The sequence below is a fragment of the Aulostomus chinensis genome, chromosome 5 (genome assembly GCF_037954235.1).
Source record: "Aulostomus chinensis isolate RoL2024-O1b breed Wild chromosome 5, RoL_Achi_v1.0, whole genome shotgun sequence".
Classification (NCBI taxonomy): domain Eukaryota; kingdom Metazoa; phylum Chordata; class Actinopteri; order Syngnathiformes; family Aulostomidae; genus Aulostomus; species Aulostomus chinensis.
In genome coordinates, this window is record NC_141324.1 from 16,972,025 (window position 1) to 16,985,421 (window position 13,397).

At 43.6% G+C, this 13,397-nt stretch overlaps 1 protein-coding gene across 2 annotated transcripts; it reads right to left on the reverse strand.

Annotated features, from left to right (window-relative positions):
* Positions 1–7,597: 7,597 nt before the first annotated feature.
* On the reverse strand, positions 7,598–13,333 carry LOC147261517 (uncharacterized). Of its 2 annotated transcripts, XR_015115780.1 has the most exons (7): positions 13,075–13,333; positions 12,099–12,119; positions 11,853–11,987; positions 9,133–11,766; positions 8,863–8,936; positions 8,598–8,763; positions 7,598–8,350 (listed from the first exon to the last, which is right to left on the reverse strand). XR_015115780.1 is itself a non-coding variant. In XM_086203567.1 (6 exons), exons 1-6 carry the CDS (start codon positions 13,127–13,129, stop codon positions 8,689–8,691), a joined length of 2,994 nt encoding a protein of 997 aa, XP_086059693.1. In that variant the 5' UTR covers positions 13,130–13,333; the 3' UTR covers positions 7,598–8,688. The 2 variants fall into 2 exon arrangements, 1 of the variants encoding a protein (XP_086059693.1); XM_086203567.1 differs by having other exon boundaries at positions 7,598–8,763.
* Between the last annotated feature and the right edge of the window lie 64 nt (positions 13,334–13,397).

Below are 13,397 nucleotides of genomic sequence, written 5' to 3' on the forward strand. Positions count from 1 at the left end.
CAATACCTTCATACCTCATGTGATGTAAATGAATATCAAATATCCCTGATCGTGTCCTCAGATACATGCTTTTTACTGTCAAGTCGTTTTTGGGTTGTGTGCTTTGACCAATCAGGGGACATCATCACAAATTTAAAAACAACAACAACAACAACAACAAAAACAACAAAACAATGTAGTCGAGAAGTCAGTAAGCCAAAAAAAAAAAAATAAAGGTTCTGCCAGTGAATATATTATTCAGTTTGACAGTTATTTTCTTTTGCATGTATTAAATTAGTTTCCATCAGGAACTTGCAGATATTAGTTCCGTCTCTTATTTATTTAGTGTTGATCGAGTGTCCTCTGTCTTGCATAAGTGCTCTTAGGTGCTTAAGTAAGTCTTACACATGTTCATTATTATTCATATTTTTTTTCTCCTTTTTGTACAATTTTGGTTTGGTGTCAAATAATTTTGTTGTAAGACATTTTGTGTACAATACAGCACTATTTACTATTTATAATAAACTATGTTCAAAAGGAGTTTTTTTGCGAGTGGTTTTCTACTTCATAACTAAAGTTATGTGCACACGGTGGGTTTACGCTAATTCCAGTATAGAAAAGAAAATAATAAGTGGTATTATTTATCCAGAATCTTGCGTGAGGAAGCTTTTCATACAGAATTATTTGATATAAATATATCATTTTTTTCCGTCTGAACGTTCACCTTCTACCTCGAATGATAGAGAGCTCTCCATCTCTTACACGCTCTCGCCTCCTTAAATCATAAATATATCCCCTTTCATAACCACTCCTTCTGGACAAATTCCTGCTCCCTGGGGGCTCTTTCACACCCCTTAATGACTAAAGCAGAACTGCTGTAAATTATATAAGCGCCGCGGCCTGCAGACACGCTGGGACATCAGTCACTGACACGGCCACGCAGGGTTCAGGGGCTTTAGGATTCACTGCCAAACAGAAACGAAAACACTGTTCACCCAGTTGGCAGATGACACAAAAGGTTACAGAACCAGAGAGTTTTTTCATCCCTCGCTCTTTTTCCTCTGGAGGATTGAGGGATCAGCTGTTCACGTCAGTCATACGCGACAAAGGATAAAAGCCTGTATGAGTGTCAATATTTCATTTTTTTTGTTTATGTGTTCAACAGTAAACTCAAGGTACATTTCACAATTTTCTTTACACTCTTATTATTTTTATTTGATTTTTTTTTTTTAACAAGTGCTCAACTTGTAAGGGAAAATGAACCAAAAAGCCCAAAGGGGTTTGTTTTAGAGTGGAGTGTCAGTCAAGCAGCAACACACTAGAGACAACTTAACCTTTGACCTCAGCGCTCTTTGAAATGAGTAGACTACTTGACTGGAGGTGACAACAATCAAAGAAGTTTCTGCACTTTCCGAGCCTTCAAATTGAAAGTGAAGGGAGGGACGGAGGGAGAGAGAGAGAGAGAGAGAGAGAGAGAGAGAGAGAGAGAGACAGAGAGAGAGCACAAAGAGGTTGGGGGGAGGAAAAAAGTTTCCAATAGGAAAAAAACTCTTTTAAGGAGTGAGAAAAAACTTTCAACTAAAATGTCTCGGGAGAAGTGTAACAGCGTGACTAATTCAGATTCATTTCTAGTCCTGTTTCTGAAGGAATCAGTCTTAAAAGACGGTCATGCTTGAGCCTCTTTGACATCCAAAGGGAAAGAATAAAGACTGTGGTTTATCTCTGAAATGCTGCCTTATCAAGACTCCTGAAGAGCGGCGGGTCAACTCGCAGCGTGCCTTTCCTAAAGTGGTGCAGCGGCTGCCTCGTACGCTTTCCCTCCGCCGTTCTCTCTCAGCCCTCCGTGTCCTTTCTTTACCTGCTTTTTGTCTGATTTATTTGGAATCTCCCAGGATTCTCTGCTCTGAAATGAAACACATGAACCGGACCCTCCTGCTTTCTCTTCTCTCCAGATGCCAGCAGATCTTTGAGGACGGCAGTATCGACATCACGGGGCACAGGATCAACGGGACTGTTTCCAACAGAACAGAGAGCCCCCGGTCCAGCCTCCATCCCGTCTCCACCACCTCCAGCTCCAGGGAGACGTACGACAACGCGTACTTCTACATCCTGTTTGTCATGCTTTTCTACTCATTCCTCGCCATGACACTCTTCAAGTGCTTCATAAGCAACGACGAGGAGAAACAAGACCCCCAGGAGGAGTTCATGAGTGTTGAGGAGCCGCTAACAGAAAAATTCAACACAGGCCACATGGCAGAGTTTTACTTTGAAGAAGAGAGCGGCCTGTGAGCCACAGGCTCTCTGAAGAGAGGGAGGGAGCGTATTAGTGTACAGGGGATGTTTTGACAGTCACCAAGCCAGAAAAACGTCAGAGCCGACTACTCAGGCAAGACCTGCTAGTGATTTTACAAAACCTGTAGTAAGTTCATTTTTCCCCTCCTCCCCACCCCCACCCCCCTTACATCTGACAATCAGAAATCTCACGCGAGCGGGCCTGCTGGAAGGAGGAGACAGCTGCCTCTGATGATCTGAGGGAAGGGTGGAAACATGGAGAAGTGTGGGTCAACGGCAGGCTGGAATCTCCTCCTGTGAGGCCCAATCAGGATCAATAACAGCGGTGCCTTGGACATGCATACGCCGCAGGGAGCCAGGGATACCGCAACAAGTGTGTGTGTGTGTGTGTGTGTGTGTGTGAGTGCGTGCGCGTCTGTGTGTTGAACCATTGCCTTTCAAAAGGCTTTAAATTCATTACAAACTTCCAAAGCAAATCAGATCAACATTTTCAGGCTTTCATGTCAACCTTGTAAGTTGTGGGTTGATGAATAAACGTACCGTGATAATTAGGATTGTCAATTCAATCTAACCTCAGATAAATACTTTGATATTTATGTTTAGATATTGGGGTTTCAAGAGTATGAGATTTTTAAGTTATGATAATTGTTTCAGAAAATATCAGAATATTCAGTTTGTTCTCATACCGCAAGTGAGCCGGGTGGCGAGACGTCGGGACGTTGGCAGCCATCTTTTTGGTAGCAAAACTGAGTCTATTTAAAGAGACATTAGGGCATTACAACTTTAACCCTTTGCAGACATTTGAATAAATTAATTTATTTGAACTCAAATAGTCATGATTGTTCCCTAACCAAACCACGGACCTGTCAAATCTTTCTTAAATACATTGCATTTTGTCACCTCAAATATTACAGGACATTTGCAGGTTTATGTATTTGAAATCATGCGTAACCACATATCATAGCTGTCATGTAACTCTTGATTAGCTGGTGTTGCACATCTCCTCTCATCGCTGTAGCTGCACGTTTTTTTTTTTTTTAATTAGTACTCTTCGATGAGTAAATGTAGTAACAAGTGTAAATGTCAATACTGCAGTATATCTGGATACCCCAACCCTAATATACAGCCTATATTCTGGTTTACACAATGGAATCTGATACAACAGCCGTGAATCCTACTTTCTAAAGTTTAAAATCTTACAGAAAGCTCATAATTCTGGTGGTGTTGGAGCGCGTCATATCAATCAAATTATTATCCAGCTCTTCCCCATTGCATCTCAATAATGAGCATTTTCCCCAGACGGATTCAAAAAGGAACATTATCCTTTTTAAAAGCGTTTTTTTTTTTTTTTTTTTTTTGCAGTTTTGGATCACATTCGTTCATAGCTCCACCAATAGTCTCCAGAAAGGGAAAATTTGAAGGATATCCTGAAAGAATGTATAAGCATAACAGGCCAAACGTTTCTGGATGAAATAAAATGACATCCCACTCTCCAATTGGCTCTAATTGACAGAAACCTCTGTGCACACAAGCCTGCATGAGCGACATTCCTTTGCCATTACATTGAAACTGATCTTTGGAGACTCGACGTGCAGTTCCAACCTCTCACTGACCCTGTATGATCTAAGTTTACAAAGCTGTGACGAAAGGTGAACCCGAGACTCGCTCTGCAGAATTACCTTCGAGTGTGCGGCGGGATTGTGGAGGGAACACACGCTTCTCATTTGCACCGACATTACCTTGGCGGAGCGGGGCAGGACGCTTCAGATTAGCAGGCTGGCAGCTGGGAAGATAGACCAAAATATGATTCACCATCATATAAGACGCCGAGAGGACGTCATTTATATCAAGCTCTCTCTGCCGGGTCAAAGGTTTACTTGTCTAATTGGAACTATCCGCTCCTAGAGGTTGTGCCGGTCCCTCAGGCCATGTTGACCTGTTTCCTTTTCTACTTTCATAATTAAATTTTTCTCTCATCCTCCACCCTTAAAGTGCCGGGGTCACCACATGTAGAGCAGCCCAACAACTCGTATGGTTTGTGAGCCGTGATATGAACGTTGATTCATAAAACTGAGCGTTAATTCGCTTTGTGTGTGTGTGTGTGTGTGTGTGTGTGTGTGTGTGTGTGTGTGTGTGTGTGTGTGCAGTCTGTTCATGCAACAAAACAAACAAACAATCAAACAAAAACAACAACAAAAGACACAGCAGCAGCCCCGATGCTCCATTTGACATTTAACATGATGAAACATACCTAATTTCAACAAGTCCTCACGATGTTCTCAGCCTTTCCTTTCCCAAGTACCTGTGCTGAGGGTGGACTCTGCGGCTGTGCTTCCATCTGCTGGTGAAGTTATGATACGACAACTGAATTGAAGTATGCAGCCAGAGGCGACCAAACAGCGCCGCTGCCTACCTGTTAAAATATGAGATGCGCGTTTTTTCCAGCTCTGATCCAGTTCCAGTGCTCGTCTGATGATTCCGCTCCCCTTTTCTTGAATATTATGATTGTAATCATGAGTCTAAGCAGGTATTCAAGAAAGGTAAAAAAAGAGATCAATTTGAATGTATTCCAAAGCAAATGTTTTTAATCGAATGTATGGATTGGTGTCATGTCTCATGTCAAACTGTTTCATGTTCCAGATCAAGCTAATGATCAGCACCATGTCTCCCATATCTAACTTGGGAATGTGCTCTTGTGTCTATACATGATTCTAATACTCTAACATTTGATTATGATTGAATGATTAATACAGTTTATTTCAAAATAGTGTTAAGTCCATATATATTTCTGTTTAGGCAAGGCAAGGCAAGGCAATTTTATTTGTATAGCCCGTTTTCACAAACAGTTTGTCTCAAAGGGCTTCACATGGCATCATAACAACATCCTCTGCCCTTAGACCCTCACATCGACTGAGGAAAAACTCCATAGAAAACCCTTTTAACAGGGAAAAATCTGAGAAACCTCAGGGTGAGCAACAGAGGAGGGATCCCTCACCCAGGACGGACAGACGTGCAGTAGATGTTGTTACAGACAAGAAAAAAGTTTACAATACAAAATGTGGGAAACACGGAAATGTTAATAACAGCTGAAGAAGGAAGCTTCTGGTAGGGGAGGCAGGGAGAGCAAGCCAGCTTGATGGGGGACTGGATGGCAGACTGGTTCATGGAAGGGGAGCGCAGGCCGGTGTAACAGTAGGGAATAAGAGGGGGGGGGGGCGATGCAGGCGGCGGTTGGGGCTCTGGTGGATCTGTGGAAACACAGAGAGACTGCGAGACACCAAGGCCAAACTACAAAGTGCAACAAGTAATGGTAATGACAGTTCCAAAAATGTGCAGGGAGGAGAGGAGGAGAGAGGGGGAGAGGAGAGGAGAGGAGGGAAGGGCTCCATGTAACCTGATGTGTCCCCCAGCAGTCTAAGCCTGTAGCAGCATAGCTATCAATGGTTCAGAGCTACCTGAACCAGTCCTAACTGAAGGCTCTGTCATAGAGGAAGGTCTTAAGCCTGGACTTAAACGTAGTTAAAGTGTCTGCCTCTCTGACCCATGGAGAGAGCTGGTTCCACAGTAGAGGAGCCCGATAACTAAAAGCTCTACCTCCCAGTCTGTTTGTATTGATACTGGGAGTCACTAAAAGACCTGCATTCTGGGAGCGGAGTGCTCTGGTCGGACAGTAGGGACTAATGAGCTCTTTCAAATAGGATGGAGCTTTATCATTGAGAGCCTTATAAGTCAGCAGAAGGACTTTGAAGTCGATTCTAGATCCTACAGGAAGCCAGTGGAGAGAAGCTAAAGTGGGAGAGATGTGTTCTCTCTTCTTAACTCCCGTCAAAACCCTCGCTGCAGCGTTCTGGACCAGCTGGAGACTCTTTAGAGAGTATTTAGGACATCCTGACAAGAGAGAGTTGCAGTAGTCCAGCCGAGAAGTGATAAATGCATGCACCAGTTTTTCAGCATCACTCTGGGAAAGGATATTCCTAATCTTAGCGATACTTCGCAGATGGAAGAAGGCGGTCCTAGTCACATGCTTTATGTGGGAGCTGAAGGAAAGGTCCTGGTCAAAAATGACCCCAAGGTTCCTTGCAGTTGTACTCGAAGTTAGGGTGATGCCATCTAGAGTAGAGATCCGATTCAAGAGTGTGTCCCTGTGGTGTTTAGGTCCAAAAATGATTACCTCAGTTTTATCTGAATTGAGCATTAAGAAGTTAGAAGACATCCAGGATTTAATGTCTTTCAGGCAGTCTTGCAGATGAGTAAACTGGCTTGTGTCGTCTGGCTCCATCGACAAGTAAAGTTGTGTGTCATCTGCATAACAGTGGAAGTTGATCGAGTGCTTCCAGATTATGTCACCTAATGGGAGCATGTAAAGAGTGAAGAGAATCGGTCCTAAAACTGAACCCTGTGGTACACCATATGTAACTCGGCTATACTCCGAATGGTCATTATTAACATTAACAAACTGAAACCTGTCAGATAAGTAGGACTTAAACCATTTTAGGGCAGTTCCTTTAATCCCGATGTCATGGTCTAGTCTCTGTAGCAGGATGCTGTGGTCGATGGTGTCAAATGCAGCACTGAGGTCCAAAAGGACAAGCACAGAGACAAGACCTCTGTCTGAAGCTATAAGAAGATCATTCGAGACTCTGACCAGTGCTGTTTCAGTGCTATGGTGTTCCCTGAATCCAGACTGGAAGGCTTCAAAGAGCTCGTTGCTGTGCAGATGTTCATGTAACTGCTCCAGGACAACCTTCTCAAGGATCTTGGAGATGTAGGGGAGGTTGGATATTGGTCTATAGTTGGCTAACACATCTGGGTCAAGAGAAGGTTTTTTAAGTAAAGGGTTGATGACAGCCACCTTAAAGGCCTGTGGCACATAACCTGTGACTAAGGAAAGATTAATTTGATTTAATATAGAAGTGTTGACGAGAGGGAAGGCATCCTGAAGGAGGCTTGTTGGGATGGGATCCAGCAGACAAGTGGCTGACTTGGAGGAACCGACTGCAGAAGTTAATTCTGACAGGTCAATGGGGGCGAAGCTGTCCAAGTATGCACCAAGTCTGGGAGGTGCTTCTATGGGGACTGTAGTCTGTCCTCCATTACTGGCAATCTTCGTTCTAATATTCACAATCTTTTCAGTAAAGAAAGAAAGGAAGTCGTTACTGCTGAGAGTTGGGGGGATGCATGGCTCAACAGCACTATGGTTCTTGGTGAGCCTGCCCACGGTGCTGAAGAGGAACCTGGGGTTGTTCTTATTCTTTTCTATCAGGGACGAGTAGTAAGCGCTTCTGGCATTACGGAGTTCTTTTTTATATATTAATAAACTCTCCTTCCAGGCTTGGTGGACTTCCTCGTGCTGGCTGGAATGTGTCTTCCTTTCCAGTTGTCTGGTCTTCTGTTTTAAGGCACGCAGCTCTGGGCTGTACCAGGGAACTATTCTTTTCTGGTTGATAACCTTCTTCTTCAGGGGAGCTACGGCATCAAGCCACTTTTAGAGTTTAGCCACTCAACAGAGTCAACTCCAACTTTATCTTGGTTTTATTAAAAACATAATAAGCCTCTGAACAGGTGAAGTTAATCGGGATGATTTACTGTTTAACACAAGGGTAGTAAGTTAAATAAATAAATAAATATAATACACGCTCAATTGTCCTTCCACATTAAACTGCCACTCCAAGCAAAATATCCATCCATCCATCCATTGTCTTCCACTTGTTCCTATTAAGGGTTGGGGGGGGGGGGGCTGGAGCCTATCCCAGCGGCTACGGGTGAGAGGTGGGGTTCACCCTGGACAGGTCACCAGTCCATCACAGGACCAACACACAGAGACAGACAACCATTCACACTCACAATCACACCTACAGTCAATTTAGAGTATCAATCAGCTTCGTCCTCTCTTGATGTCTTTGGACTGTGGGAGGAAGCTGGAGTACCAGAGAGAACCCACACAGGAACAGGGAGAACATGGAGACTCACACAGAAAGATCCTGTGATGGAGCTGGGACTTGAACCTGGAACCTTCTTGCTGTGAGGGGACAGTGCTGACCACTGCACCACCGTGCCGCCCCAAGCAAAATATAATAAGCTGTAATGTATAAAATCACGACAACATTTGGGGGGAATGTTGACTTTACAAACTCAGGGTTGACATAACCATTTGCACTTAAAAACAGTAAAACTATAAGACATTACTAAAGCTGTGGTCAAACACCTATGACTGTCTGTGCCAGATGATATTATATCATAAACATAAGAGATTCACGCTTTGCACATGTTACAGCACAAAAGAACTTCTACTTTGTTCAGCATACAAAAATAGCCTTCTTCCCCACCTTTGAAGCTTTTTTCTTGTCAAAACAAATGACGACTTTTGGGTGCAGTCTTTTATCCTAGGAGTCACAATGAAAACTGAGTGGAAACATCTTAAGTCAGTTTGAAGCGTCCGATTGTGAAGGTGCAGCTGTCACATTTGTGCTCTTGAAGGATTCCAGATACAAACTATTTGAGAGACAAAAGACACAAGATTATGAAAGCAATACAGGTAATAGTTTTTTTTTTTTTTTTAGTTTAACACTGTACTTATTTACAAGTACTCACATTACTTAAAATAGCAGAAATCTCTTTTTCATTTTCCCCATGGGATAAAACTGAAGCCTTGAGGTAAACAGTCACTGTATGGTGATTAGAAGGGTAGAAAGGTGTTAAGTAACTCGTGACAAAATACAGTCACATGACACATTTGTTTGTTTTTGATTGCAGTGATTTCAGCCATTGCTCTTACAAATACAAGGAAACTGCATACATCTTCTGTATTTTATGATGCCAACAAATTCTTTAACTTTAACACAGATGATTCTGATTGCCAACCTTTAGCAGTGGAGTCTGTGGGTGATAGAGTTCTGAGGTCATCTGATGATGTGGCAGTGTTGGTGCTGCCTGCTGCACTGGGTGTCGTGGTGGCGGAGCCAGTGGGTGCTGAAGTTTTGATGATACCTGATGGTTTAGATTCACTCCGGCTCGTTTGGATTATTGTAGAGGAGGGTTTTATAGTTCCATTCAATGTTGCTTTTAACGTGGTACTGCTGTTTGTTGTGCTGGGCGCTGCAGTGGTAGTAGATGGTGCTATGCTGACATCTGCTGGTGTAGCTAAAGCAATGATGGTTGTGGTGGTTAGTGTAGAAGTTGATGCACCTGGATGTGGTGCGGTCACTGTGATAAGGCTGCTTGCTTGGCTGTTTGCTGTAGTAGCAGGATTTGAATAAGGTGATATTTTAGTCACATTTAATAATGGACTGACGCTTGCTGTACTGGGTGCTGCTGCTGAAGAGACTACAAGGGGATCAGATGTTGAAGAAACATCAGGTGGGACAACTGTTGAAGACACTATGGGTGTGGCACTTGTAGGAACAATGGATGGTGCTGTTTTTGAAAAGACTACAGAAAGTGAAGCTGTTGTAGAAACTACAGGTGGTGCAACTGTTGTAGAAAGAATGGGTGGCACAGGTTTTGAAGAGACTGTGGGTGGTAAGACTGTGGAAGAAACTACGGGTGGTGCAACTGTTGAAGAGACTACAGGTGGTGCAGTTGTTGAAGAGACTACAGGTGGCGCAACTGTTGAAGAGACTGCAGGTGGTGCAACTGATGAAGAGACTACAGGTGGTGCAACTGCTGAAGAGATGATAGGCAGTGCAGCTGTTGAAGAGACTACAGGTGGCGGAGGTTTTGAAGAGACTACAGGTGCCACAACAGTTGAAGAAACTCTGGGCGGTGCAGTTGTTGAAGAGACTACAGTAGGTGTAACTGTTGTAGAGACTACAGGTGATGCAACTGTTGAAGACTCAACAGATGGTGAAGCTGTTGAAGAGTCTCCAGACAGTGCAGCTGTTGAAGACACTATGGGTGTGGCAGTTGTCGTAGTAACTATGGATGGTGCTGTTTTTGAAAAGACTACAGAAAGTGAAGCTGTTGTAGAAACTACAGATGGCGCAACTGATGAAGAAACTCTGGACGGTGCAGTTGTTGAAGAGACAACAGGAGGTGCAACTGTTGTAGAAAGAATGGGTGGCGCAGCTGTTGAAGTTACTACAGGTGCCACAACTGTTGAAGTTACTACAGGTGCCACAACTGTTGAAGAGATAACAGGTTGCACAGGTTTTGAAGAGACTGTGGGTGGTAAGACTGTGGAAGAAACTACGGGTGGTGCAGTTGTTGAAGAGATTACAGGTGGCGCAACTGTTGAAGAGACTACAGGTGGCGGAGGTTTTGAAGAGACTACAGGTGCCACAACAGTTGAAGAAACTCTGGGCGGTGCAGTTGTTGAAGAGACTACAGTAGGCGTAACTGTTGTAGAGACTACAGGTGATGCAACTGTTGAAGACTCAACAGATGGTGCAGCTGTTGAAGAGTCTCCAGACAGTGCAGCTGTTGAAGACACTATGGGTGTGGCAGTTGTCGTAGTAACTATGGATGGTGCTGTTTTTGAAAAGACTACAGAAAGTGAAGCTGTTGTAGAAACTACAGATGGCGCAACTGTTGAAGAAACTCTGGACGGTGCAGTTGTTGAAGAGACAACAGGAGGTGCAACTGTTGTAGAAAGAATGGGTGGCGCAGCTGTTGAAGTTACTACAGGTGCCACAACTGTTGAAGTTACTACAGGTGCCACAACTGTTGAAGAGATAACAGGTTGCACAGGTTTTGAAGAGACTGTGGGTGGTAAGACTGTGGAAGAAACTACGGGTGGTGCAGTTGTTGAAGAGATTACAGGTGGCGCAACTGTTGAAGAGACTACAGGTGGCGGAGGTTTTGAAGAGACTACAGGTGCCACAACAGTTGAAGAAACTCTGGGCGGTGCAGTTGTTGAAGAGTCTACAGTAGGCGTAACTGTTGTAGAGACTACGGGTGATACAACTGTTGAAGACACAACAGATGGTGAAGCTGTTGAAGAGTCTACAGATGGTGCAGCTGTTGAAGAGTCTACAGAGGGTGCAGCTGTTGAAGAGTCTACAGACGGTGCAGCTGTTGAAGAGTCTACAGAGGGTGCAGCTGTTGAAGAGTCTGCAGACGGTGCAGCTGTTGAAGAGTCTACAGAGGGTGCAGCTGTTGAAGAGTCTGCAGACGGTGCAGCTGTTGAAGAGTCTACAGATGGTGCAGCTGTTGAAGAGTCTACAGAGGGTGCAGCTGTTGAAGAGTCTACAGAGGGTGCAGCTGTTGAAGAGTCTACAGAGGGTGCAGCTGTTGAAGAGTCTGCAGACGGTGCAGCTGTTGAAGAGTCTACAGAGGGTGCAGCTGTTGAAGAGTCTACAGAGGGTGCAGCTGTTGAAGAGTCTACAGAGGGTGCAGCTGTTGAAGAGTCTGCAGACGGTGCAGTTGGCAAGGGGACTTCAGTTGGTGCAGCTGTTGAAGTGACTATGGGTGCTGTAGCACTACTAGGATCTATAGGCTGGGTATTTGTTCTGCGACTGCTTGGTGTGATTGATATGGTGGGTGGAGAAGTGACGCCATCTGTGTGGAAAAAAATTAAAAATGTTCAATATTTTAAACTGACGCGAGCTGAACGTTTGACTCTTTTCATGCTCAGCTTCACTTACATGAATTGCAGACTGAATTGTAGTCAGCACAGCAGTCATTCAACTGTTGGCAACGCTCATCACAGAAACAGCTGCCATTAATTATACAAGAGTTATTTAGACCAGCGCAGCAGAGCACCGGTGGACCCGCACAGCCTGGACAACACACAAAGTAGAGGAAGAACTACAACAACATAAAAACAAACAAACTGCACAGCGACTGTACAGGTAAAATCTTGCTGTGAGGGGTCCTGCGGTCAACATTACCTGTTGGGGCAGATGATTGGGCTGGAAAATAAAAGGGGGAACATATTGTAACTTCATATCAAGGAAATACAATAGCTTTAATGTTCTTTTTAGACAAGCATGAATGAATCACTGAACTGTCTGGAACAGCTCAAGCTAGAATAGAGAACGGTCAGATACATAAGACCACAGCAACACATTCACAACCCTTCACAAAGCAAATACTCGTAAAGGGGGACGTTCCTTTGTTAACAAGTTATTCTGTAAAAACAACAACAAAAAAACAAACATCTTACATAACATCCATGACATGCCGTCATGTCAGGCTATTATCGGTCTTTTTGTTCCTTTCTCACATCGACATAATGATCTTGGTTTAACTTCATGTGCACTTCCTCTTCTAACTCTTCCTGCTCTCCCTTTTTCTTGCTCTAACAGTCACGCACATTTGATAACAGTGTGTTGACTCAGAGTTACTGGAACTTGTGTAGTGTATTGCAATTAATGTTGGCAATACAGAAGCTGCGTGTCAACATTAATTACCCATCCTCTTCCTTACAGCAGCCAAGCTCAGAGTGCTAAAATTAGCCATTAGAAGGAACTACACACATTCACCCCCCCCCCCCCCAAATAAAAAACAACAAAAGACAAATGGCAGTGGTTGTGTATATGCAGGGAGCAGAACTGACATGGGTTATGGGCATTTACTCAACATCATAGTCTCACAGTAGTAAGTTTTTACAAGTCTCCACTTTTCACGTATGATCAATTCCTTTCCAGTCTAAAATCGTAGTTTGCATCCCCGATAGTCACACCTGATCATATTTTTTACAGCTGCTATAAAAAAATTTAAAGCTAATATTTAAAGAAATTCAGATTCACTTTTAAAGCCAATTACTGTTTTAAAATTGAAAAATTTGATGATTGTGAGATGATTCAAAAATGACATTTAACGACTCCAACTTGTCAAAAGTTAATGTGATCATGTTCCACTCACCGTTGCGCAGAAGAATCAACGCCAGCAGAATAAAGCTCAACGCAAGCCGATCCATACCGATGCTGCTGCTTCTTACCACCCTGTCTTATTTAGCCACTCTGACAATCACCAAGGCGCTCTTAAGCTCATTCGTGACAAGAGTCAGCCTACTGTCAGACACATGACATAACCATCTTAAAATCATTTATATCAGTTTACAGAAGTTCCGCATATTTTTTTAACCTCACGTTTTGTGTTTTTCCTAGCTCAAGAGGTGAATCACGGTCCCACCTTCTTACTGCAGCTATGGAAGGAATGTTAATGTGTCTACACACGCACAGTAC